The 26900-nt window shown below is 63.9% G+C and overlaps 1 protein-coding gene across 2 annotated transcripts in view; it reads right to left on the bottom strand.

Moving 5' to 3' along the window:
* KCNQ1 (potassium voltage-gated channel subfamily Q member 1) overlaps positions 1–26900 on the bottom strand; it is a gene marked incomplete at its 5' end in the record, with an annotated part of 258881 nt that overhangs the window by 203959 nt on the left and 28022 nt on the right. For both annotated transcript variants that reach the window (XM_081154358.1, XM_081154359.1), the window contains one exon: positions 24291–24381. In XM_081154358.1, the coding sequence (XP_081010484.1) occupies positions 24291–24381 (91 nt within the window). The remainder of the gene's footprint in view (positions 1–24290; positions 24382–26900) is intronic.

Consider the following 26900-nt stretch of genomic DNA (forward strand, 5'->3'; position numbering starts at 1 on the left):
ACAATCATGGAATGGCAGGGCCACCCCTACTCGTTCTGAGGTTAGGGGGGCCAGCCTCAGCCTCAGTGGTCCAGACCCCACAGGGTGACCCTGCCACCCTCCTTGCCCTGGGGTGTCTCTGTCCTGGAAGGGGTGGGCCCCAAGCAAGCCCTGCAGGTGAACTCAGAGCTGCCAACAGCTGCCACCTGCCCCACTACCCCTATTCAGGCCACGGCCACGGCCACGGCCACGACTCCCCACTGCCCACACAGCAGGGCCACATCTGCAGCCCCAGCCCAGGGATCGCCCACAGGCCCAAGGCACCCATGCACCCTGCTGCTCCCAGTGCTCTGTCAGGGTGGCTCTGCTGTCAGACACCCCCAGATCCTCCACCATCTCGGTCCAGCCCTCAGGGGAGCCCCGCCTACCACACCCGTTAGGACCAGGGACTTGCCTTGGCTGCCCCTCGGATAACTGGGCTCAGCCGAGGCCCCTCTGCGTGAGGCCCTGGGTCTGCGTGCCCCATGGTCATGGATGGAGATGGCCGTGAGCTCGGCCAGCAGACGTGAGGACAGGGGCCACGCCCGCATCAGGGAGGAGACGAAGGACCTCGCCCGCCCGGCCACTGTCCCTCAGACGAAGCAAGACTGCCTCCTGGCTGCCGCTGGCTCCACGGACGGCCTCTGATCCTGGCTGGGCACCAGGACTGGGGTTCAGACCCGAGCATTTACCACCCACCAGAGGCCAGAAGCGCAGACACTGGGACACGCGGGGTCCGAGCAGCCAACCAGCAACCCCCCCCCCCCCCGCCAATACAAGTGGTGGGCATCGGGGTGGCTCTCAGCGTATTATTTGTGTAATTTAGAATTCTTATTAAAGAGAGTTCCTCAAAAACACCCAATTAAAAAACGGGCAAAGGTCTTGAACAGGTATTTCTCCCAAGAAAACATACAAATGGTCAGTAAGCCCACGAAAAGATGCTCGACATCCCCGGTCATCAGGGGGAAAACCAAACCCTCAGGGAGCCACCGCCTCCCACCCACCAGGATGGCTCTGCCAGAAAGACCAGGATCAGACAAACACAAGTGTTGGCGCGGACCTGGAGACGCTGGACCCCCGGGCGCCACTGCTGGGAACGCGAGACACTGCGGCCGCTGTGGGGACAGGATGGAGGGTCCCAAAAAACTAAATGGAGGACAACCATGTGGCCCGGCAACCCCACCTCTGGGTGTAGACTCAGAAGAAGTGGAAGCAGGTCTCACCGTGGCCAAAAGGTGGGAGCAACCCGGGTGTCCGTGGACGTGGAAAGATACACATATTGGGGCCAATCCACACAGTGGAATCTCACTTGGCCTCAAAGAGCAAGGAAATCCTGCCACCTGCCACCTGCCACCTGCCACAGGGCCGGACCGGGGGGACGTTGTGCCGAGTGAATGAGCCGGACACAGAAGGACACACACTGTGTGACCCACTCATAGGAGGTCCCCAGAGAGTCAGGTCCACAGAGACAGAAAGAAGGGTTGTGGGTGCCACGGGCCGGGGAGGGAGGAGGGAGGGTGTATTGGGGACAGAGCGTCAGTCTGGGGAGATGGGAAGTTCTGGAGAGACGGTTGTGAATGTGCTTCATGCCCTGAGCTGCCTCCTAAACTGGGAAAGACGGTGAGTTTTATGTCACATGTGTTTTAGCGCAATTTTAATAAAGTGAAAGCAAGTCGGTGGATTCCAGGGGCCGGGGGGAGGCACGGGGCGCCGTGGCTCGCGGGCGCGGTGTTTCTTTCAGGGGTGATGGAAAGTTCTGGATCTAGACAGAGGTGGTGGTTGCACAACACGTGCACACACTGAGTGCCACGGAACCGTGCGCTTTCACGTGGCTGAAGTGGTGGGTTTTCTGTTGTGTGTGTTTCACCGCAACACAAATGCGATCGCGGCCAGGGGCCCCGGCCATGGCAGGGTCTCTGCACGGGACCTTCTGGGCCGGGCCCTGGGGGCAGCAGTGGCCCTGAGCCCCCCGTCTGGCCACCTGTGGCAGGAGTGTCCCTCTGGAGCGGCCTCAGACCTCTTTCTAACCGTCAGCCTGGCTCAAATGAGCCGCCCGAGCTCGGGCGATGAGCCGCGGAGGGCCACTCGTGGTGACAACACGGGACTGGCGTGCACAGGGCCAGGCTGGGGTGGTGGGACGGGGCGAGGGGTCCCCAGGTGCGGCCCCCACGGAGCCACCGCACTGCCAGCCGCCCCGAGGGCTTCACCCCCCACAGCGGACACACCCGAGGCCCCCCCAAGGTCCCCGCTCCCAGTCACGAGGCTGGAGCTCGGCGCGGGGACGCGCAGCCTGGAATTCCAGGAGTCGAGATAAAGATTTAGAAAAGCAGGTGCTTATCTGGAGCCCACTCTCCAGGCCACAAAGGTGCATGGGGGCCTGGCGATGACTCGAGCATTTCGAAACGCCGAGCGGCAGGGTCGCTCGGGGTGAAGGGGGCGGTCCAGGCCGTATCTCTGCCGCGTTATCAGGGCCCTCATCCTGGGAGGAGGGTCTGCAGCCCGCATTCCCAGCCCGCGCCGCGGGCGCCCTGTGACTCAGCCGCCCTGGGAGCGTCAGAGCCTCCGACGAACCACATGTGACAGATAGCAGGAGGGCCCGGGGGCTAAACCGGCTCGCATCAGCCGCAGTGGCATCTGACCTTTGGGATGAGAGTTGTTTTTGTTTTTCGGGATTTCTGATGCGCAGTGAAGGGGCCGCGCAGATCCCTATCTCCGCGGCCGCCCAGCTGTCTGCCTAAGAAAAGTTAACTTCTCAGAGGGGGAGAGGGCAGCCGTGGGGTGAGCACTGAGGATGCTGGGGTAGAGGGGACCGCAGGCCTCAGGGTCAGGGCTGACCAGAAACCAGAATCGGTGTCAAGGACAAAAGTCACTGTGGCCTCCCTGGTGGCCCCACAGATGCTGCTGTGGCTGACTCAGGGACATGGCCGGGGGGACCTGTGCAAGAGCTCCCGGTCCCCTCGACGCCTCCTGGGCCAGGTAGAGAGCGGGCGCGGAGGCTGGAGGAGGGGTGGGCATAGGGGCCAGACCAGGCCACCTATCCGGGCCAGGGTGAGGGCTTACCCTCCTCCCGTGGGCTTGAAAACCTGGGGGCTGACTCTGTCCTGGGCCAGGAGGGGACCCCACAGCACAGAGCCAGGCCTGCAGGCTCCGGGGCCAGCTGTTCCTCTCCACGTGGGACCTGATAAGCCACAGAGGGAGCGGGCCCCAGCATTCCCGGAGGGTCAGCTGGCCGGACAGCGCGAAGCAGGCTCGGAGGCTGCTCAAAGCACCCTTTGTTCAGGGTCCCGCCTGTGGCCAGCTGCTCCCAGCCGCGCGCCCGTGGTGAGGGCTCCTGGGCCTCCCGGTGACATGTGCTGGGCACAGCTGGGGCCTCCGTGCACACTCGCACCCCCCACAGAACAGCAGCCCCCACCCCCAACAGTCGCCTGGGGTGGGGTAGGTGCCCGGGTGCTCCCAGGAGCGTGGGCTAGAGGGACTGGGCAGAGGTGGGGAGGTGGGGAGGTGGAGTGGGGCGCAGGGCCAGGGCCTGTCTGCTCAGGACCCCACTAGGAGCTGACCCCACCCTCGTCTCCCAGTCCACCTCCTCTTCAGCTGGGAGCCCTGTGCTCTGCTGCTTCCCCTTGGCCCCACAGCGCCCAGAATGTACAGCCCCACAGCCTTGACCCTGGCCCTTCCACGTCCTGCCCGAGATCCTGGCTGTCCACGGTGACCCTGAGTCTGCCCCCTGCTCCGTGTGTCCTCCGACCTGCCCCATCTCAGGTGCTGGCAGTGGTGGGCGGGGGTGACCCTGCTGTTGAATGACCCCAAGAGAGAAGTGGCCTCCTGGAGGAAGGCAGGAGGGGCAGGGTCTCAAGCACAGGTGGGGCAGTGGAGGGCCTGGAGGAGGGCCCTGCCCGGACCTGTCTCAGGATCCCCATGCCGCCCACAACACACCTGGCCTTGTCCCCCTGGCCTGCCTCTCTCGGGCCGAGCAATGGCTACAGGGCCCCAGCCACCCCACAGCACAGGGCGGGCATTTGAGAAATACGTGTGTCTGTGTGTTTATACAATATAATGCATATTTCCTGTCTTATTATTTGCTCTTAATGAGGGAATTTTAACCTATGTGGAGAGACAAAACTTGCAAACACAAAAAAGCCACGAGCCAGCCACGTGGACTGTGGTATGAAAATTACCATTGTCTGCAGTCAGTGTGGAAGGACGGGCCCACGAAGTGCCTTCCTGCCACGCAGAGGGGCCACTTTCACAGCACCCCACGTGGCCGGCACCTGGCTCCACGTTTATCTGCTCTTCCCAGTGGTGGTTTAGGGGAGCGCTGCTTAATTCCCAAATAGCTGAGCCTTTTTTGTAGCCTGTAACCACTTATTTCCGATTGTATTGGGTTTTGATCAGAGAATGTGGCCGGCTACATCTCAGTTTTTCAAAGCATGTTATTTCTCACGGCGACATAAAACGGCTGGTGTTACAGGTATTCCGCAGGCATAAGGAAACAAAATGTCTCCGTTACTAGGACGATCGCTTGACCAAAAGACTCGGTCTATGGCCCGTCCACTTTTCCATTCCCTGGAACCAGCTGTGAGGAAGCCCCACAGCCCCCGGGGAGGTGCTGGTGGCAAGGACCATGCCCCGTGTGGGCCAGCCGGCCATGCCGTGGAGCCTGTAGGCCCAGCTGTCACCAGGCAGAGCTGTTCCCTGTGCTGCAGGCTGGCGAGTGTGCAGGGAGGGTCACGTGAAGGTGCCAGGTTGGCAGACACTCATCATGGAGCTGCAGGTGACAGGGACAAATGTGTAACTAGCCACATCCTTACTTATCCTGTGTCCTCCAGAATCATCCTATTCTGACAGAGGTCCGTCAAAGTCTTCCACGGAGATTGTATTTAACTCCCCTTTCCTTGCATTTCCAACAGCTTTTGCTTTATATAGTTTGTGTTGTTTGACACATAAACCTTTACAATTAACGTCTCCTCCAGAAACAGTGCCTCGTCTGGGCTTGTCTCAGACACTGGCACTGCCCACCTTGCTTTTCCCCTTCTGTCCGCACTCACTTGGCGTCGCTTTGGCCATTTCTTTATTTTTCGACCGTCCACTGTTGTTTGCTTGACTGAAATCCTCTGAACAGTGTATCTGTTCAAAAGAAAAATTCTTTAACGGTCTTCTGCCTTTTAGCAGAGAAATCCAGGCCATTCGCATTTAGTGTAAAACTGGATACATCTGATGTCTTCCCCTCTTACTTTCTATTTGCTATTTTACCTTGTGTTTTTTTTCGTTTGGCTTTTAGTAACTGAGCTGATCATTCCCTTCTCATTCACAAATGTGGGCGCTTCACCAGACTCTTCCGTCACGGTGACACTCCTATTCCGTAAACTCGTGACCACGCCTGCTCCGACCTGGGGAGTTTCCACCACAGTCTCCCCTGCGCTTCCTCCCCAGTGAAGCAGGACTCTGTGTGTGTAAATTCATTTCCTCGCCCTCCTCTCACCCCCATCGACAGCTGTGTGGGTGACTGAAGCAATCGCCAACATCCCTTTCATAGACGTCACAGAAACCAATAATTTTTTTTTTTTTTTGCAAGAAGCCTGAGCACAGGGGTCTCTCCTGTCTCCTTCTGGGCAAGTCCCCGGCACCATGCAGAACACCAAACCCAGGGCCCAGGCCAGGAGTCATTAGTACAACAGGTGAAAACAGTCACCGAGGGCCATGCACCTCACACGCCAGAACAGCCCAGACCAGAGTGGTCCCCAACATCCCCTGCTCCACAGGCCCACTCTGCTCCCCATGCCTCAGTCACTGTTCAGGTGGAGGTGTGTCCCCCCCCAACTTTATGTGTTGAAGTCCTGACCCCAGTACCTGGGAATGTGACCTTATTTGGAAATAAGGTTCCTGCAGATGTGATTAGTTAAGATGAGGTCACTGGGGTGGACTCTGACCCAATATGACTGGTGTCCTCTTTGATGGACACAGACGCATATGCAGGTAGAAGGCCAAGTGAGCTTGAGGGCAGGGATTGGGGTGAGGCTTCTCCAAAGCCCAAGCAGCTCACAGGTCACCACAGACCAGCAGAAGCTTGGGGGGGGGGGGCAGAGTCTCCCTCAGGGCCTCAGAGGGAGCCCACCCTGCGGACACATGAAGGGGGCAGTTCCTGCACCCCGGGGATCCAGGTTGTCTCCAAGGTCAAGCCAAGGATTGGATAAGGGTCTGTGGGGATGTCCAGGCTGCAGGCTCTGCAGCTTTTTTCTCCCGGGAGGGGGTCCCACAGGCAGTGGCGAGACAGGGTCCTGTTTTTTCCTTGCAGGGAAACATGAGTCCACCCCTTCCCCACTCCATGGAAAAACCTGGGCTCTGAAAACAGGACTCAAAATGCTGGCAGGACATTCCAGGCGAAGGAGCAGCTGCAGCAAAGGGCTGGGGCAGGAAAAGCGGCGGGATGGGGGGAGCACCCAGGGCTCTGAGCAGAGAAAAGGCAACTGGGGGCTTTCAGGGAAGCGGGTCCTGAGCCCCCTGAGCCCCACTGCACAGCCTCGGGGCCAAGAACCCCCGAGAATCCCACACGGGGCCTCGCGCACACAGGAGTGGCCCGGGCTGGCCGCCCTGCAATTTGTGGCGGGGAGCGGGAGGCCCGTGCCCGCTGCAGACACCATTAGCCGCCCGGCAGCTAGCTTTACACGTATTTAAAGCAAATCCCCGTCTTCCCCGGGCCGGGCTATTTCCGTCCACAGGCCGGCTAAGTGGGGTTTATTTTCAGCCCAGGAACCCCACTGCTGCGGGCTGTTAACCCCAAAAGAAGTCCCACCCTGTGATCACCACCTACCCGGTGGGATGGGGAAAAGGGGAGGGGGAGGCGGAATGTTTATCTGCCGGGAGCCCAAGCTTCTAAAAATGTCTCATTTAAGAATTTCCCCAGAACTAGAAGTTTACCAAACCAAGAGCCTCTGGGACGCAAAGCCTTTCTAGTGATCTGGGCACAGCGCTGAGAAGGCCCTGCGTGGCCATGGGGCCGAGCGGGGCTTCCCGAAGCTGAGGCTGGGGGCGCCTGGACTCAGCTGGAGGTCGGGGAGGTGGCCCCGCGTGACGGGGCTCGCCGGTGTGCGTGCAGCGCAGGCCGTGTGTGCGCCTGTGGGCGAGCGTATGCAGTGCATGATGTGTGTACATGGGGTGCAGGGAGCGTGCGTGCACAGTGCGGGTGCCGTGAGTACACGCGGTGCCCGGTGCACGCGCACGGGGTGTGGGCGTGCGCGCCCGGGTGCTGCTCTGTGTCCCCACCGGCTGCTCTGCGTCCCCGCTGGGCGCCTCACTCACATTCTGACATCTCGAGATTTTCAGGACAGGCATTGAATGTAAAGTATTTTTATTTCAGGAACATTTTGAGGGATTGAGAGGAAATTGTGCACAGATTCTGCAGTTTTAACAGCTAATACGTGAACAGCTTCAGAGGACTGAACTGTTTCAAGGCCCAAGTTTACAGAGAGAAAGTGCGAGACAAAACGGACTTGCTGGGGCGGAGGGCTCCACCGCATTCCTGCCTGAGAAGGGGCCCGGGCCCCGAGCACAGCCGGAAGGGAACGGCCAGAGTCTGACCTTCCACGCGGACCCTCCACCCCCCCCCCCGGGCTGCGCCATGCAGGGTGCCCAGCTGGGCGGCCAGCAGCACAGGGGATGGAGAGCCAAAGGCCCCCAGCCCGTGTCCCCTCCCTGGACCCCGAGGAGGGTCCCCTTCTGCCTTCGAACATCTGCGTGCTGACGCTGCAAACCCCACGGTCCCTAAGGCTCCGGGCTGACATCCATCACAAGGGGGCCTTGTTTCCAGATCTGGCTGGGGCTCTGGCTCCGTGGAAACAAGCACCTCCAAAGACACAGAGTCTCAAAAGTTACCCAAGAAGAAAGTGATCATCAGAATGGCCCCGAATCTAGGAAAAGGAACAGCGTTTCTAACGAAAAGCTTTGCCACAAAAACAACTCCAGGCCCAGCGGCTTCACATAGTCAAACATTTAGGGGAGAAATTCAGCCATCGCACACTAACTCTTCCCGAACTGGAAAGCTGGGACGCTTCCCAGCTCATTCCGTGAGGCCCCCTCACCTGGCGCCAAAAAGCAGAGCTGTTCCGAGCAAACGAACCCCAGGCGACCTCCCTCGTGATCACAGATGCGGATTCTATCCACAGAGTTAGCAAATCAAGTCCAGCAATACATTTTTTAAAAAGTGCATCATGGCCAAATGGGCTTTATATTAAGAAGTCAGAGAGGGGACATCTGTAATACTTTCAACAATAAAGATAAATTAAAAAGAGAAAGAAAAAAATAGGTCAGAGTTAGTGAACTGTTGGGAAAGCAATCCGTGCAGTTCACCATGTTAACCAACTAAGAAAGAAAAAACATAATCCTCTCAATAGATACAGGAAAAGCTTTTGACGAAACCCAGCGGCCTCGCTCGGTGCCCACTCCCAGCGGAAAAGGGGTGCCTGCAAAACCCACAGGCACATCACACCCCAAGGTGAGAGACCGAGGCCTCCCCCTGAGCTCAGAGGGCAAAGGACCGCTGCCCTCCCAGCCCGGCCAGAGAACCCGGCAAGAACTGGAAATAAAAAGCTTAGAGACGGAAAAGGAGACACTAAAACCCACTGTTTGGGACAACATGATCATCTCCATAGAAAATCCTAAAAAAAAAAAAAAATAAGGAAGCTTCCAGAACTAGTGAGCAAAAGCACAGGGTGCGAGGCCGACATACTAGCAACAAAGGATCTGAAGGGAAATGGAGACAGAGCACTGTCCGGTGTCAAGCACATGAAATACTTAGTAACAAACCTCCCAAGTTACACGTGAGGTCTGCGCATGGAGATACATTGTATCCATGGGTGAGACAACTCGCGTGGAGATACATTGTATCCATGGGCGAGACAACTTGGTCCTGTGTGATACTGAAACCCATCTAACTGGTCAAGGCAACACTAACCAAAATTCCTGGGGGGTCTTGGGATAGAAATTAACAAACCGATTCCCAGATTTTTGTGGAAATGCAAAGGACTGGAGTTGCCAACATACTTTTGAAAATGAACAGAATCGAGGGATTAGCACAGCCTGGTTTCAAGGCTTCCCGTGAGAGCCACGCGAACCACGACTCGGGGGAGGGGTGGGGGGAGCAGAAGAGAAAATCGAGGCGCAGACCCTTGCCCGTGGCCCACTGATCTCCCTCAAGCTGTCGCTAATTCTATGGAGCAAAGGTGCAGGGACGACTGGACAGCCACGTGCAAGGAAGACTTCGCGTCCATCCATACCTGTCACCTTATATAAAATTACACTGGAAACGGACCACAGGTCTAAACGCCAAATGTACAACTCTGAAACGTCTCCGGAAAACATAGGAGGAAAATCTTTGTAACCTTGGATCAGGCAAATATTTCTTAGAACACAAAGAACATGAATCTTAAAGGGGGGGAAAAAAAAACCACCCTGAAAAATTGGACGTCGTCAAAATTAAAAACGTCTGCTCTTCTGAAAGATGCTGCTACGAAAAAGCGGAGAGCAGCCACAGATTGGGGGCAAACACTCGCAACACGCGCATCTGACCGTCAGGATCGAACGGGCAGACTCCTACCCGGAGTTCCAGAACAATCCTACCGCTCGGCCCTGAGGCAAACGGCCGATTATTAAAATGGGCAGAACAGTCACACAGCGGGGAAGGCACGTGGGCGCAGGAAAGGTGCCCGGGTCACTGGTCACTAGGGAGACGCAATGAAACAGTTGCTCTGGGATGGAGGGGATGAGACGGAGGGCACTGTGCTGGGGACCGAGCGCACTGCGGGGACCGCGCAGCTTCTCCGTGAGGTCAGCGGGCCCCGCCCCGCGTGCCCCGCGCCCTGCTCCCGGCGTGTACCCGGGAGACACGGCCGCTCCAACCTGCGCGGTACTCGGGCGGCTTTCATCTTAACGGCCGCGAGCTGGAAAGGGCTCAGGCGTCCATCAGCCTGTGAACAGATAAACAAGCTGCGGGACACTTTATCCAATTAAGACGAAGCAGAGTCCTGAACGCAGGCCACCGCACGGACGGGGCGCACACGCGTCCCGCGAAGTGAGAGAAGCCAGACACAGGGCTGCCGCGAGGCATGCCTTTCCCGTGACGTCCTGGAAAAGGCAGGACCACGGGGACAGGGGGCCTCCGCCACTGCCAGGTGCCGGGTGCGGGCGTGGGGGTGCGGGGGCTGGGGGGTCTGCCCCGGGCGCTGGGCCACCAGGGCCACCGGAACAGTGTAGGTCTTGACTGTGGTGGCGACTACACCTGCCAGGACCCGCCAGGACTCGCTGGCCGGGCCACCTAAAGAGGAGACGTCTCCGTGTTCAAAACGGGGGTTCGTGAGGGGAAAGGGAGGCAGGGACAGGCTCCCCAAGGAGGTGCCTGACCCCCAAGCTGTGGCCTGAAGGGCCAGGAGGGATGAGCAAGCGAAGGCCGGACAGAAGGGAGGCCACGCGGGGAAGGTGGGGCTGGCGGGGCCGCGGCCCAGGCGCCTCCTGTGCCATCCTGGGGACTGGGCGCAGGGGAGCAGCCCTCGGCCACGCGAGCCAACCCCGGGTCCCCGGGGCAGTTCCCGGAGGAGCCCCCCAGACATGGGACCTGCTGCGGCAGCCGTGGGCCTCCCTCGGGGGCACCACCCGGAGGCCCTGACACCCTCCACCCTGCTCTCCGGACACTGCGGGTTTCTCTCGACTCCTTCCACCCGGCTGCCAGGACCGCCCCCTCCACCCCAAACTGCGTGACTCGGTCTTTCACCTCCACACAGAGACCCAGTCGCCCGCCCAGCGAGGCCACCACGAGCCCCCCCACGTCCCTGGCTTTCTCAGCCCAGCTTGTGGGGTCCGAACCTTCCGACCTGGGAGTACAGGACCCGCTCGCGGTTTGCGAGGGGCCCCAACGAGCCAGCGGCGAAAGGCAACCGAGACGAGGCCCGAGGCCGTGTTAAAAGGCGCCGGGCCGAGGGCATCCGTCGCACCAATAAACGCGAGTGAGCTCCACGCGGCCTTTCAGAGGCAACGTTTCGATTGGGTTCAAAAAATAAGGCTCGAGGACATGCCTCGCACACGAGACGCGCCGCGAGTATAGAGACGCAAACAGGCTCGAGGGACACGGACGCGCCCTGCTAACGCCAAGGAAGAGAAAGCCGGGCGGCGGGGGCACCGACGGGGCAGATCCCAGAGCCAGGAATCCCTGCAGCTGGGGAAACGCGGTTCCAGCCCGGCCGGCGGCTCCGACGTAGCGTCCACCAGGACGCAGGCGATCGGGGTTCGATGCCCGGTCGGGCCCAGGCCCGGGCTGCGGGCTCGATCCCGTCGGGGGCGCGCAGGAGGCAGCCGGTCAGGGACTCTCATCATCGACGTTTCTCTCTCTCCCTCCCTCTCTTTGAAATCAGTAAAATATCCTAAAATGATAATAATAATAGTAACTGGGGTAACAAGTCGACGTTTCTCTCTCTCTCTCTCTCTCTCTCTCTCTCTCTCTCTCTCTCAAAATCAGTAAGTGAAAAAAATAATGAAACCACCAGCAGAACATATAGAAGAAAATCTCCGTCACCCGTCGTGTGGGGCAAATGAAAATTGGTCATTTTAGCCTTTAGAAGATACCACCGGGTCGGCGAGGAGGAGACAGTGCCATTTAAAACGGGCAGAGACTTTGAGGGGCCTCCGCTCATGAGGGGGGCTCAGCGGAGGTGGTGGTGGCGGCCTCAGGGCGTCTCACGCGCCAACGTCCACACCTCACTAAGCTGTTCTGGGTGTAAGTGGGCAGAGAAACTAAACCTCGTGGACACCCCGGTGCGTGGGCTGCCACGGCCAGCGTGAGTCCGTCTGTGTGTCTGTCTGTCTCGCCCCCCTTGGGTTTCAGGAGAATGTCCAGGTGCCGCCAACTCCAGCTCCAGCTCACTGGCTCCCACCCGGGCACCTTCCGTGGCACGGACGGCCCTCCCCCTGCTCCCCGGCACCCACCCACCTCTCTGCCCCTGCCCGAGGAGACCACTGTCTCACTGGCCCTGGAGCCCGTGGGCTCAGGACGGAGAACCTGCACGCCCTGGGTGTCCACCCCGCAGTCCCAGGCCTGGAGCCACCGACACCACCCGAGTTTTACATACCAGGAAATCGAGGTCCGGAGAGGGTGGGAACACATGTGGGGCCACCGGGCAGCCTCAGAGGGTCGGCCCCCCGCCCCTTCCCGAGTCTGTCTGTGGTCCAGGCGTCGGGGGCCTCAGGGAACCACGCGCACGGCAGGCCTCCCACAGACCAGGAGGGGGGGCTCTGCGGTCCCCAGGCTGCTGCCCCCTACCCTGCACTGAGAGGGGGTCCAGGGGCCTCCGGAGGCTGCCATGGCCCCTGAGCCCCCCGGCTGCCCATCTACACAGGCCCAGCGATGGAAACTTACACTGGGGGTTCTCTGAACACTGCGCAGAAACCAGAAATTCTTACAAACGCCCCAGGACAAGAGGGCGTTTTCCCAAAGTCCTGGGGCTCCCAAGTGGCCTAACATATGTCCTCACTTATAAGAAGAATCACCTTGAACCTGAGATGAAGACAGACTTTGGGAAAAAGGGGGGTGTTTGGAGGAGAGTGGAGAGGGGCCCACCAGGGACAGAGCCCCGCTCACCAGCACCCTGGAAACAGTGAGGCCACGGGGCTCGAGGTCCAGCCCGGGTCTCCACAGTGACCACCATCTGGGGAGCTCAGGGGGTCAGTGACTCTGGGGAATGAATAATACGCGACCCCAGCCCGGCCCCCACCCCAAGGACAGTGGTGGCAACGTCCGGACCCTCCCTGGCCGGGCCCAGACCTCGGCTGGAGAAGAGACACGGGCCCAGCTCAGGAAACTGAACGTGACGTGGAGCTGCAGCCCCCCCGCTCCCGCCGAGCCCTCTGCCCTCAGTGCTCAGGCCCTTCCCGCCCGTCCTGCTCGGAGACTGACCGAGCAGCGGCCGCCAGGAGGGGGCCGGGGCCTCTCCCTGCAGCTTCACATTCTGTTCTCGTCTCGCTTCCCGTGCTGACAGCTCCTGGAGCCAATGCGCACATGGAACGCGGCCCCGGGGGTCGCTCCTGGCCGCCCGCTCCGGGCTGGCCGCGCACGTGTGCGCGCGGACCATGTGTGCGGGTGCTCAGCGCGTGAGCAGGCCACGCTGGTGACCTCCACGTGTGCGCGTCCGTGCGTGTGTGTGCATGTGTGAGTGCATCTGTGTAGCTGTGTGTGCATGTGTGTAACTGTGTGCACATGTATCTATGCATGTGTGTGCTTGTGTACACGTGTGTGCGTGCACGTGTGTATGTGTTGTGTAGCTGTGTGTCTATCCACTGTGTCTGTGTGTGCACGTGTGTATCTGTGTAACTGTGTGCATGTAACTGTATGTGTGCATGTGTGTGTATCTACGTGTGTCTGTGTCTCTGTGTGTGTGCACGTATGTCTGTGTAGCTGTGTGTGCGTGTTGTGCCTGTGTGTCTGTGTAACTGCGTGCTGAGCCCGTGTGTCTGTCGGCTGTGCCCGTGTTCCCACATTTCCGTGTGTACCTGTGCACACCTGCCTCTCATTAGGAGTCTGGTGGACCAGGCGCATTTTCACAACCGGCTCCTTCAACCACCCTTGACCTTGACAAGCCAGGAAAGGGCACCACTGGTCATGGCCTGGCCTGGTTTTCAGCACAGGGGACTGTACTTGGCCCAGCGGTGGTTGGGTCCACGTGAAAATGCAGATGTGGCCCCCTCACCACGAGCCCTGGACTAGGCAGGGTCTCTGCCTCACAGCTGGCACCCAAGGGGCAGAGAAACTGCCCAGGCCGGGCACCTGCCTTCCCAGGCGGCCAGAGGCCCAGCAAGACTGGCGCACGCATTTGGGGAGGGGCCATCGCCTCCAGTTCTAGGACCCTAACGACGCCCCAGGGCTCCAAGGTCCCCCGCATTGAAGGCCAACATCAAGTCCTCCTGAGCCCACCTGGGTCCATCAGGCCCAGAAGTCGCTCGTGGGCAGTGTGCTGGGCACACAGCTGGACCTGGGCCAAGGGCATCTCCTACCTGGTTACTGAACAGGCGGCCAGCAGCCCCGCCCGGGGTCCCCCCCCCCCCGTATGCCGACTGTCCCACGGCTGGGAGGCAACAGCTACAGGGGGCAGTGGCCGCCCGCTCTGAGGCCAGGTAGTGAGGCAGGGGCCGGGGGCTCAGAGCCGGGGGCCCCTCCACCCGCAAGGCTGCCCTGAGCTCCCTTCCTCCTGCTGGGGACACACTCTCTGCAGGACCTGGGGAGGCCACAGCACGACCGCCGCCCGTCTGGATGGCGTGTGGGCGATTCTTCTGCACCCGCACGGCCCCCGGTCCCCGCCCCAGACCAGCCACTGGGAGAGCCCACTTGTGGGGCAACAGATGGCAGGCACACCGTGCCCCACGCCATGCCCACGGCTCATCCCATTGTCCCTGCCGATCCCCGGGGCAGCCCCTGGAGCCCCACGCGAGCCCGGTGCCAGGCCCCTCCTGCACCCCGCACCCCGCTGCCTGCTCAGCCCGCGCCCCGAGCCCCGCGCCCCGAGCCCCGCGCCCCGCGCCCCGCGCCCCGCGCCCCGAGCCCCGCGCCCCGAGCCCCGAGCCCCGAGCCCCGCGCCCCGCGCCCCGCGCCCCGAGCCCCGCGCCCCGCGCCCCGAGCCCCGAGCCCCGCGCCCCGCGCCCCGCGCCCCGCGCCCCGCGCCCCGCGCCCCGAGCCCCGAGCCCCGCGCCCCGCGCCCCGAGCCCCGCGCCCCGCGCCCCGCGCCCCGAGCCCCGAGCCCCGCGCCCCGCGCCCCGAGCCCCGCGCCCCGCGCCCCGCGCCCCGAGCCCCGCGCCCCGAGCCCTGCGCCCCGCTATGTTATGTCAGCTGCTGCCCTGCACAGCCCGGCGCTCCAGCTGGCCGGGGTCAGATGTGAGAACAAGGCCCCAACACACGGCCCTCACTCCCCTGGGCGAGACCCCCTGAATGTGGCACTAATGACGCCCCCCCCAGCAGAGCATAAAGGAAGCACCTGTCCCAGGACCACAGCCCTCTAATCCCCCTAAATCCCCAAGCAGGGCGGGGGGCCCAGAGCAGCCCCCCAGCCCTGACTCCTGTCCCTGCCTCGGGGACATGCTGACAAGGGCAAAGGGAGAGTGAACGGAGCCAGGCCGCCCGAGAGCAGGGCGCCCCGGGGGTGGTGGGCAGCCTGGGTGCGGGTTAAAAAAACCAAAACCCCTCCTTGCATGGTTGTCACTTTCTAGCAGGGCAGGAAGGACCCCCGTGCCTGCCCCCGAAAGGCCCCCCAGCCCAGGCTGAGGCTGAGCTGAGCTCCCCATCTGAGCAGAGCCAGCGGGGCCCCGCCTGTCCCCACCACGCCTGCACCCCAACCCGGGAGGCTCCATCTCTGGTTACCGACGTGGAGCTGAATCATCACAATTTCTGAAAAGGGGAAAAAGGGGGGGGTACCAGGGGGAGAGGTGGAGAAAGACCACCCAGACACCTGGCCCTGAGAGGGAGAAGCCTGGAAACCACGCACACCCAGGCGTACGTGCACACACGCCCACGCGCACACACACGCTCACACGCACACACACATGCACACACACCCAGGCACGCATGCACACACACACACACACACACACACAAAACCACACACACCCAGGTGCACGTGCACACATGCACACGCACACACACTCACATGCACACGCACGCACACACACACGCTCACACACACGCACACACACACACAAAACCACGCACACCCAGACACACACACGCACACGGGCCCGGGGGCCGGCCGTGGGGCCTGCTGAGTGGGCACCTTCACGGTGACGGGTCCCTGGGCCCGCTGGCCCCCGGGGGTACGAGGCCCCAGGCTCCTGCCTCCCCATGGGCCAGGCGGGTGGTCCCCAGGGAGGAGGGTGACCCTCAGGGCCCAGGGCAGGGGGGCTGCGGGCAGGGATGCCGGGAAGGAAGGGGGGCTGGGCGCCCACCCTCACTTTGCATCGCACGGTTTTATGGCTTGAAAACAGGAAATGCCCTGGAAACAAACCGGCCCAGGCTCGGCGGTTCCCGCACCCGTGGGAGCCCCGCGGCCGAGCCCTTGCTGGTCGGGGCCCCGGGGCCTCCACTGGCCACCGTGAGGTCTCCCCAGAGCCCGAGGACCCAGCGCGAGGCGTAAGCTCAGGGCCACCTCCCCTCGCTCTTCAGGAGGGAGGGGCAGCCGGAAGTCAGCGGCCCCAGGGGCACCTGCGGGGGCGGGCGAGGGGTGGGGGCAGGTGACGCCGGGCCGAGCCCCCCAGGCGGGGCCCAGGACACGGCCCGCGGCCGGGACCGTCCACCTGACAGCAGCCGCACGGAATCGGGTTACGTGTTCTCAGGGAAAGTTCCAAACCTTTCCCAGTTTCCTCTCCCTGCTCCCACCCCCGTTCTGCGCAGACTCGATCGATAGGACGTCCTGGCCGCAGATAACGCGGGCCGGCTGCGGGCTGCACACAGGGCGCCTTTGTTACAGGAACAGTCCCCGTAGGGCCCCCCCAACACAGGGCCCGGTGTCCGCGAAGAAGGTTCTGGTTACAGGGAGGATTCCCGTTTTCACGGCTCCCCCGGCCAGGCCCAGGCCCCGCACGAAGGAATGTCAGCTGTCCCCAGAGCAGCTGCCTGCGGGCCAGGACGCCGCGAGCCAACCCGTCCCCCCACCGAGGACGGGCCCGGGGGGCAGAACTGTCCCCGGCGGGACGGCCCGAGCCACCACCCTGGGCCCCGCAGAGGTGCTCGCGAGCCCTGGCCTCCCCCTGCTCAGACACCCTCGGGGGCCAGGACACCGACTCCTGTACCCAGTGGGGACGGTGGCCCTCGCACGTGCACGCGGCCGATGGGACGGAGCTCCCGTCGGTGTCGGGGGGCCAGGCGCTGAATGCGGTGGGCAGGCAGAGCAGGCCCAGAGGCCCTGCTTTAGGGGCTTTGGAGGCGGCTCAGCTGTGTCCACAGAGTCACCCAGGGAGGGGCTCTCATTCTTGGGGTCCCCGCTGACCGGCACAGGGGCTCTGACGGGTCAGCCTTGTCCCCTGAGGGCAGCAGTTACAGAGTCTGCTTGGCGGCCCTGAGCCTCTGTTCACAGACGCAGGCGGGGAAGTCGGGGGTGACCTGGAGCTGGGGGGTTTGAGGGGGAGCCAGGGGGACTGCCTGGGCCTCCCCCACCCCACCCAGCACCTGCCCCCACCAGACAGGCACTGTCCAAGCCAGCCCTGGACCCCCACATCCACCCTCGCCCCCTCCTGGTCCCAGAGGCCAGTGCCCTCCACCCTCTCTCCCTGGTTCAGGCCCCCCCAGGCGCTGACCCTCCTCCCGGGGTCCCGGGTACGGATATGAAGCCCGAGTCCTGCCCTGGAGCCCCTACGCCTATCTGCACACGGACCCAGCCCTCGGTCTGTGCTCCCTAAGGGTTTGCCGCCGACGGGGTCTGGGCGAGGACCCCGACTGACTAGACGGGGAGGGTGGGCCACGTCCTGAGGCAGAAGCGCAGGGAAGGCCTGGGCGGTGGGAACAGTCTCAGCTGCTGGCTCCCTGTGCTGGGGACAGAGACAAAGGAGCTTGAGGTTCCAGGGCTGGGAGAGGGGGTCTTCCCAGAGCACCCTGAGGTCCAGGGGGGAGTAGGTGACACCACGGGCGAGCAGGAAGGCTGCACAGAGGCCACTGCAGGGGGAGGGGCTCTGTGGACGTTCGTTGCCCACCGAGCAGAGGGGAGGGCTGGGGGGTACCCCAGGCAGGAGGCCTCGAGAAAATCAGACCACGGGGTTTCTTGTGGAAAATCCGGGCCACCCAAGGGTGCCCTGACCTTCGGGCAGGACAGGAGGGACTCGAGCTCTGTGACTCTCGTCCCCTCCAGCGCAAGGGACAGGGCGAGGGCGTGGTCGCCGGGGGCCCTGACCTCCGCGTGGTCGCCCCGCTGGAATGCGAAGGGTGCGGAAACCGGGATCTGCAGGGGCTGCTGAGTGGGAGCAGGGGGAGGGGCGGCCGGAGCCCGGACCCTGCCCCACGGAAAGGGGGACCCACAGGAGGCTGTTGAGGGGGCCCCCCGAGCCCTTACGGGGCCTCACGTTGCAGCTGAGAGACTGGGGCCCGGAGAGCGGGAGGGTCCCGCCGGCTCGGCGCTGGGAGGGGGCTGCAGCTGGCGGGAGGGCCGGTCACCGCGAGGGAGCCGGGGCCAGGGAGGAAGCCGCAGGCAATGACCTCATCCCCCAGGCCTCCGGGCGCGGGTGCAGCCGCAGGCACCGAGGACAATCCCCTGGCGCTCAGCGCGCCACGGTTACCTGTGTGTGCTGCGCCTCGGAGGCCCCTCTTTGTGTGGGATTTGAACAAAGTCGGGTTGCGTTTTAGAGACAAAAACCAGCCTTCACCTGGCCCGGGAGGGTCCCTTCCTGCTGAGAGCGTGTGTGTGTGTGGGGGGGGGGTCCTGCCACAGCAGCAGGGTGGGGAGGAACACAGGAGAGGCCCCCAAACCCGGGGTTCCTTCGCGGGGCAGGCCCAGAAACTCGGGCACAAAGCAGGGACACGTGTGCACATGGCAACGTGCACAAGTAGCCACACACGCACACACGGGCTGTGCACGCTCGGCCTGGCCCTGAGCTCAGGAACCGGAGCAGGAGCCATGGCCGCAGCCCCCCGAAGTGGCCCTTTCCCCTGGGAAACAGCAAACAAAGCTCGGATCTCATACGTGGCTGTTAACAGGCCCCGGGCAGACCCCGTAGCAGAGATGAGATTCCAACAAAATGGCTTTTTCAGGCCCCCCAAATATCCCTGTTTCAGCAGAACGCTTAATCCCTCGGAGGCCGCCTGGGGCTTCCTTACCCCGGGCTGAGATAACAGCTTTCTGGCACCAGAACAGCAGAGCCTATGAAAAAAAGGAAGAAATATGGGCTCTCTGGGAAAACACAGCTCGGAGCGAATTTTTTTCCACCCCTTAAACATCGTGCGGCTCTCGGGCCCCTCGCACGGAGCCCACCCGGCCCCTCCTGGCTCGGCTGAGGCCTGGCTCCCGCGCTCTGGGCCGCGGCCAGCAGCGCCCGCATTCCGTTGACAACAGCGCCACCTGGTGTCCCGGGGCCGGGCTCCGGGCTTCCTGGACTCGGGGGGCTGCAAAGTCAGCTTCCTCGGCCCACTCCCCACCCGTTCTGCCTCTGCCTGGGGGTCCCCACCCTCCCACCCCCCAAGCCTGAAGCCTCCCCAGGAAGCCCCGATTTCCACCTGCACCGAGAGCTCCGGGGCCCACCCTGGAGACTGTGAGCTGTGGGAGGGGGCCCTGCCTGTCCGGGGTGACCCCCAGCACCCCCTTACATTCTTCTTCCTCTCTCCTCCTCAGGGCGCCCCCTCCTCCAGGAAGCCCTCAGCATCCCCGAGACACATCCCGCCCCAGTTCCTCTTCACCTCACACCTCCCTCCCAGCCAGTCCTGACGTAGCTCACATCTGCCCCCTAAGGGGGGGGACCCACAGCTGCCTCATCCCCATTGTATCCCCAACGTCCCCCCAGCCCTGGCCATGACTCTCAGCCAGACACGGCCAGCTCGTGAGCAGAGAATACCTTGGAAACTCAGCAAGACCTGTGGAGGGTATCTGAGGCCCACCCCCTCCATTTTACAGGCGGGGAAACTGAGGCCCGGGACCCTACTGCAACGTGGGCCGTCCTATGGGGGCAGTGGACTCACGGGAGGGAGTTGCAGACCCAGGAGCGCCATGCTGGGCACGGGGAGACCACAGCCAGGCCCTGCGGGGGGCTGGGGAATGGACGCAGCAGGAGACTGAGGCCACCACAGAGCCCCCAGCACGGGGCTGAGAGGAGCAGGGGTGAGGGGAGGGACACTGAGGCAGTGACAGCCACGGTCCGGAACAGGAGGAGAAGCCGGTCCTGTGACATGCCAGAGAGATGGCTTGGCGAGAGCAGAGCAAGGGCCCGAGGCGGCTGGGAGTGTCCCAGGTCAGCTCGAGTGCAGAGCCGGGGGAGTGAGGGGAGGTGAGGCGGACGTGCCTGCGGTCAGGGGCGCCTGGGCCCCGAGCACTCGGGCTGGAGCGGCCAACTTTGCCCTAAATGCTCAGGGAGCTCCTGGAATAATCAGATTTTTAAAAGAAAACTCCAACCCTCTAACCCCAGCACGCATGCACACTCACACACATGCACACACACGCACACGCACACACACACACACACATGCACAAGCACACACGCGCGCACACATATGCACACACATGCACAAGCACACACACGCGCGCACATATGCACACGCAAGAACTGCGTGGAGGGGGCCTGTGGGACAGGACGGTGGCAGAGAGAAAGGGGGCAAGGGCGGCAGCCCCAGGTCTCTGCCCTCGGAGGAGTGGAAAGGGAGGTGGGACTAGAGTGGGAGTGGGCTCTGTGCTTAGGGCACACCCGGCCCGGCCCCGGGGGAGAGGGTGCGGGACACACACCCCTCCCGGGCCCCCACCCCCTGACCAGGCCCATCCTCCGCTGAGGGCACTGTGTGCGCAGTTCACAGATTGGCCACCAGGTGGCAGGCAAGCCTCAGAAATGTCAGGAGCGGGGCGGGAGGAGCCAGGGAAGGAAGCTGGGCTGGGGCAGGGGGCAGGGGCAGGGGGCAGGGGCAGGGGGCAGGGGGCAGGGGGCAGGGGCAGCTGCGATGGGGCAGGACAGGAGCCCTCAGCTACCTCGCCTGCTCTGGGCCGCACTGAGCCATGAAACCTGTGACAGTTCTCTCTAAACATGAGCAGCGCTGTGGGGAGGGGGGTGCCCCCGGCCCGCCCAGAGGAGAGGGGGGGTCCGACCAGATGGGGGTCCCGAGGCCCCAGGGTCCGCCTCCCACCCTGGGCTGTGGCTGGGTAACCCCCGGCCCATCGGTGAGATGCCTGGGCTGAGAGTCGCACACAAAGGCCTGCAGGGTACAGCTGGGGGGTCTCCGTGGCCGGGATGTGGTCACTCGCGGTGCTGCTCCCCGGGGCCCTGCCGTTTCAGGTTCAAAGGCTAACTGCCCAGCCCAGGAGAAATGACCCAAGTCAGTCAGGGGCTTGTGGGCTGCACTGTATCCCCCAAAACTCATGCATTGGGGCCCTGACCCCCAGCACCTCAGAATGTGACTGTATTTAGAGACAGAACCTTTAAAGAGGCCGGTGAAGGTAAAATGAGGTCCCTGGTGTCCTCGCAAGAGATCAGGACACAGACACACACAGAGGGACACACCAAGGAGAGAGGCTCAGGGGGAACCGGCCCTGTGACACCTGGATCTCGGCCTCCAGCCTCCAGGACGGGAACAGTGTCTGTGGTTAAGCTGCCGGGTTTGGGTGTTTTGTTCCGGCAGCTCCAGGAAACTCACAGAGACGAGCGGCTGACCAGGCCCTGGCCGCAGGCCGAGTCCCCTCCCTGGCTGGTGCCCACCAGCCCAGACCGTCAGCAGGAGGCAGATACCAGCCAGTGCCTGGAGGGCAGGGATCTGCCAGGCCCAGGAGTCCGGGCCCAGCCTGGCAGGGTCTCCCCCGGCCCCTCCCAGCCTCAGTTTCCACCTGGATAAGTAACTTGGTCACCTTGGCCATGCGGAGCGAACCTGAGGAGCCACTCGCAATGGGAACATGCTTTGTGGGGTGCAGGCTGTGGCTCCCGGTGCCGTGTGATAACCCAAAGTACTGAGACACCCCATGCTTCCCACTCTCCTGCCCAGCTCCTCCCTGCAGTTGGCTGGGGGGAGGGAGGCCGGGGGGCTGGGGGAGGGGAGACCGCTCCTGTCCCGGGCGCAGACACAGGACCAGGGAGGGCAGCTTGGCTCTTGTCCACTGCCCCCTGCAGGGGGAGGGACCCGCCTGGAGCAGGGGTGTAGACACTCTCTCTAGGCCACCGGTGGGGACATGCTACCCGAGTGCAGCGACCTGTGGTGCCCCGGGACCTCCACACAGGCCCGGATGGCACCAGGGCTGCTTCCATGGGTCCCTGGGAACGGGACACGGGGAAGACACAGGAGTGCCGCGTGACCCCAAACGCTGTCCCCCTCACTGGCCTGGTGACCACCCTACTTTTACGTGAGGGACATAGCCTGATACGGGGCAGTTCAAAGCAGGATCCCAGGACCCGGGGGCCGGGCTTATCCCGGAGAAGCCACTGCACAGCCACGTCCACGGAGCCAAGACAGACACGTCAGCACCGGCATGTTAAAATCACTCCCTCACATGGGCCCCCAGGGCCCCTGCACCCTGAGGCCGGCTCATGACTTCACGGGAGGCCAGGAGCTTGACCGCCAGGCGAAGCCGGAGCGGCCGGTGCACCCAGGTCTCCGCGCCGCCCAGCGCGCCAACTGGGCCACGCGCGCATCTGCTCGCCAGGCTCACGTCCAGGAATCACTAAAGGACCGGAGGATGAACTCCTGTGAACAGGAGCAGGCCAGTGGCAGAGGTCACAGCCACACACACAAAAAAGCCCCCCCAAAACAAAAAACCGAACTGCAGGAAACCTAGCAGACGAGGAGACCCCACTTGCGATGGCAACCGACGGCACCGCTGTTACAGTCCTTATTAGAAGCAAACTTAACGGCCGCTGCCTGAAACCGGCACCGCAGAGCTGCCCGGCAAAGGCCCCCCCAGACACGCCAGGCTCCCCGCACCCACGCATCAGGTGCCACCGTGTGTTTTTTCAGGGAGCAGGACGAGTCGGTTGCGACGGTCACCGCGAAGAGCCGGCTAGCGAGGGCTGGCGGGTGACCCCGACGAGGAGCCGTGCGTGGAATTAAATCGCAAAATGAAACAGGTTTCAGCACATGTGTCGTCCAAACAGGTGGCCCTGGGATGCGAAGTCGCTCAGACCAGTGGCCCAGGACAGGGGACCCCCAAAATGGGCCCCCTGGCACCTGGACGTCCGGTTTACGATAAAATTGCCACCTTACATCTGGGCTGGTTGGTTGGAGAGTTGTCCATGCACCAGAAGGTTTCAGGCTGACCCCCGGCCGGGGTTCGGACACAAGGCAGCCCGTCAGTGTTTCCCTCTCACATCGATGTTTTTCTCCCCCGCCCCCCAATCGATGAACACGTCCTCGGGTGAAGGTAAAAGACAGAAAACGGCACCTCGCGTCGGGGAGGAAACACAGGCTTTTGAACCTGTGGCGCTGGGGTCACTGGAAGGCCACCCGCCGGGTCACTCCCAGAGCCGCCAGCAAGGGGGGACCCGTCCCGGTGCCCGAAGGAATGCCAGCTGGGATCTGAGTGAGGGCCTCCAGAGGGGGACTGTCCCCAACTCCAGACCCAGAGCTCAGGAGGAAAGACAGCAACTGCGCCGGGATGAGCCGGCCGGCCGACCCCCTGGAGCCCAGCCGTCGGGCAGGAGTGCGGTTCTCTCCGCTTTGCAGGTGGAGGGTGGGGCACAAGGAGACGCGAAAACACCGAAAACACGGCGGACAGACAGCAGGGTCAGCCGCCAGCATCCAGGCGGCCGCCAGGGGACGTGGCCGGCCCCGCGCCCACCTTCCCGCCAGCCTCCCGGCCGGGCCACCAGGAGGTGTTCGCTCCCTGGGTCACAGGCCCCGGCGCCTGGCCCAGCACAGACCACGATGTGATTCGTCCTGGCTGAGGGTCCCGCTTGGCCGCTGGCCCGAGGCTGTGGGGGCCTGAGGTCGTGGGGGCTGCCCCAGGCCCCGTCCGAGGGGCGCACAGCTGGCTGGGAGGGGAGGAGCCCTCTGGGGGCTCAGACAGGCTGGGGCAGGAGGGGCCCAGGCCCAGTGTTGGCGATTTCTCCTGCGCCCACAGTGCCCAAGTCCCTCCTTGGGGGCCGGGGACCCGGGCAGGAGGGTGAGAGCCTCCAGGGCAGTGGCCAGGGCCGTCCAGGGGAGGGGACAGGGCCGTCCAGGGGAGGGGACAGGGCCGTCCAGGGCAGTGGCCAGGGCCGTCCAGGGGAGGGGACAGGGAATGGGACAGCCGCAGGGCCCCTGTCCCAGTGTCAGCCCAGTTGAGGGCCACCCAGACCTGGAGCCGAAGCGCAGGCTTGGGAAAGTCCCCGCCAACCACACCCCCGTTCCTCACACCCACATCCTCACGTCCTTCCCTCCTGGCCCTGCTCAGAAGACGCCTCCTCCAGGAGGCCCTCCGGGACCCCAGCCTCGGGCTGCTCTTCCTCAGGCCGCCTCATCCCGGGGGCCCCGCCGGCAGGTATCAGAGCCAGGGGCCCCCACCCCCGGTCCCCGCTATCAGGCCCACAGCCGCCGGCCAGCAGGCGGGCACACGGTGCGGGAGCGGCTCACCTCACCCGCGGCGCCTGGCACAGCTGTGGGTACGTACCATCCAGAAGAGGGTCCCCGTGGCCAGGGCGACGTACTGCTCGATGGTGGACAGCACACTGAAGATGAGGCACACCAGGACGATGAGGAAGCTGCGGGACAGGCACCGGTCAGCCGCGGGCAGCGCCCCCCGCCCGCCCCCCGCGGGCACCCGCCCGGGCCCCCCGCCCGCCCCCCCCGCGGGCACCCGCCCGGGCCCCCCGCCCGCCCCCCCCGCGGGCACCCGCCCGGGCCCCCCGCCCGCCCCCCCCGCGGGCACCCGCCCGGGCCCCCCGCCCGCCCCCCCCGCGGGCACCCGCCCGGGCCCCCCGCCCGCCCCCCGCGGGCACCCGCCCGGGCCCCCCGCCCGCCAGCCGGTGGCCCGTCCCGTCCACACAACGGGCAGGACACCGACCCCACGGCCCCGGGGACAGGCCTTCAGTGAGGCCCGGAGCTGAGAGGCCAGACGCCAAGGAGCACGTGTGTGGGGCCCCAGCTCCACGAAATGTCCCGACGGGAACCCCCGGGGACAGACCGCAGGCTGGCGTCGCCGGGCAGAGGGCCCGGGCATTCCCTCCAGGGCCATGAACATCCTGAGCTTAGAGGCTGGTGGCTGCTCCGCTCTGGGGTGTCTTGAGACCGCGATGTGTGCCCACCCCACGCCCAGGCCCCCCAGGGTGCTGCCGGGGCCCAGAGGTGTCCACACAAAGGCGGCCCAGTGCCAGCTGGCAGCCCCCCAGGACCATAGGCCCAGGGAGGTCCCCTGCCTCAGTTTCCCTGACACAGGCCAGAGCCCCTTCCTAGCGGCAGGACGGCCGGACGCGGGGGGAACGGAGCGGGTCGTCCACAAACCGCAGACTCAGCGCCCTTGAGCCCACGTCTGCGCAGCGCCATCTCTCGGGTCCTCCCTGCCGGGTGGAAACCCACCATTGACCGTCACTGCTGGTGCCACCTCGGCTACGGGGCTGCCCAGGGGATGCTCTCGGGCCCCTGACCTCGGAGTTAGGGGGCGGGGTTCATGGACCCGCGTGTGGCTCAGGTATTTGAAAGCGTCGGGCTAGTTTCCAGAAGAATCGTAACACGTGCGCTTCTGCCTCCCCTGCCCCGTGCCTGTGGGCCCAGGAGCCTCAGCGGTGCCGGGAGAGGGGCCCTGCCCTGGGGCTCACAGCCCGGGGTGCGTGACACCCCCTCCTGCCCGAGCCACCAACCCTCTGGCCCAGCTTGAGTCCTGAGGCTCCAAAATCAGGCAGCCCCAGACCCCCGAGAGCTGGGAGACAGAGACCCAGGGAAAGGGGGGGGTCAAACTCACTTTCTGGAGGATGCTGGGGGGAAGGGCGCCACCCCCCGGCCACCCGGGCCCTAGGGCTGCCGGTCCCAGCTCCCAGGAGGGCGCAGCGTCGGCCGGAAGAGGCTGCTGCCAGAGGCGAGGGCGCTCCGGGCCCCCGGAACAATGCCCCGCTTGTGCCCTGGCAGCTGAGCCACCTGAGCTGTGACCGCAAGTCCCAGCCCCGGGGACGTCCGAGCCTTATCGGACATCACGGCACCGTCTGCAGCAGCCAGGTGCCCGGGACACGCAGGAGCTGGGAGCCCTGCCAGGGGTGAGCCTCGCAGAGGGCACGCCCGGCACACGGAGGCAGCCCGCAACTGGGCACAGACCTCCCCCCGCCCACAGGCTGGTCCCAGTTGGCACCTGTAATGAGCTGGGGTGGCTCAGGTGGCCCAACAGCCGAACCCAGGCCAGGCCACCCCCCCCAGGACTGCACAGGGACGGCACCAGGGTGGGCAGGATGCAGTGGGCGATGGCCACCGTCCGGCTGCCCAGGCTGGCCCCAGGCGGCAGGGAACGGGTGCCCCGGGAAGCCTGAGAGCAGGGCAGGTGGTGGGAGGCCAGGGAGACACTGCGCCCGGCCCGCCGTCTGCACCACCGGCCTCGGCCTATCGGAGCCTCACGTGCTCCTGGCTCCACGTCTGCTGAGGCTCGGAGGCCACCAGGCAGGACTGACCCACACCCTGTCCTCAGCACCTCCCCCCAAACCAGGAGAAACTCGAGGGAGGGGACAGCACAGGCAAGGGGACAACGCGGGCACAAGGTGGAGGGTCTATGCCCGCTGCTGACGCAGGGACAAGGGGGGATCACTCACCCTGACCCCTCGCTCAGGGCCTGACCACTCAGCACAGACACAAATTAGAGATTCCGTCCCAGAGCCTCCTGGGCAGCAAGGGGTCCGGGGATCCCCGGCTAGGGACACGTCAGGCCAAACACCCCACTGCACCCCCAAGAGGTGACAAGGGCGGCTGACAGTGGTGTCCGTGGGCCGGGCCACGCTTCTCTGTGGGGTCCTGCCTGGGCCACACCCGGCGTGGTGGGCAGGTGGGCACAAGCCACTCAAGGGCCCGCTTCTTCCTGTTCACTCCAGTCCTCACGTGAAGCCTGAGATGTGGGTCTGTCCCTCATCACAGGGGAGAGAAGAGGGTTCAGAGAGGGCGAGGGACTGCCCGAGTCACACAGCACCAAACACCCGCAGGGAACCAGACTCCAGCCCAGGCCCCTCGCACCACAGCTGCCCGGGGTCAACCGGGAGCTGCGGGCCCTCAGGCCTCCCTGCCACCCGACAGGCTGCGCTGGGCCTGG

The sequence above is a fragment of the Miniopterus schreibersii genome (genome assembly GCF_964146895.1).
Source record: "Miniopterus schreibersii genome assembly, chromosome: 12".
Lineage (NCBI taxonomy): Eukaryota > Metazoa > Chordata > Mammalia > Chiroptera > Miniopteridae > Miniopterus > Miniopterus schreibersii.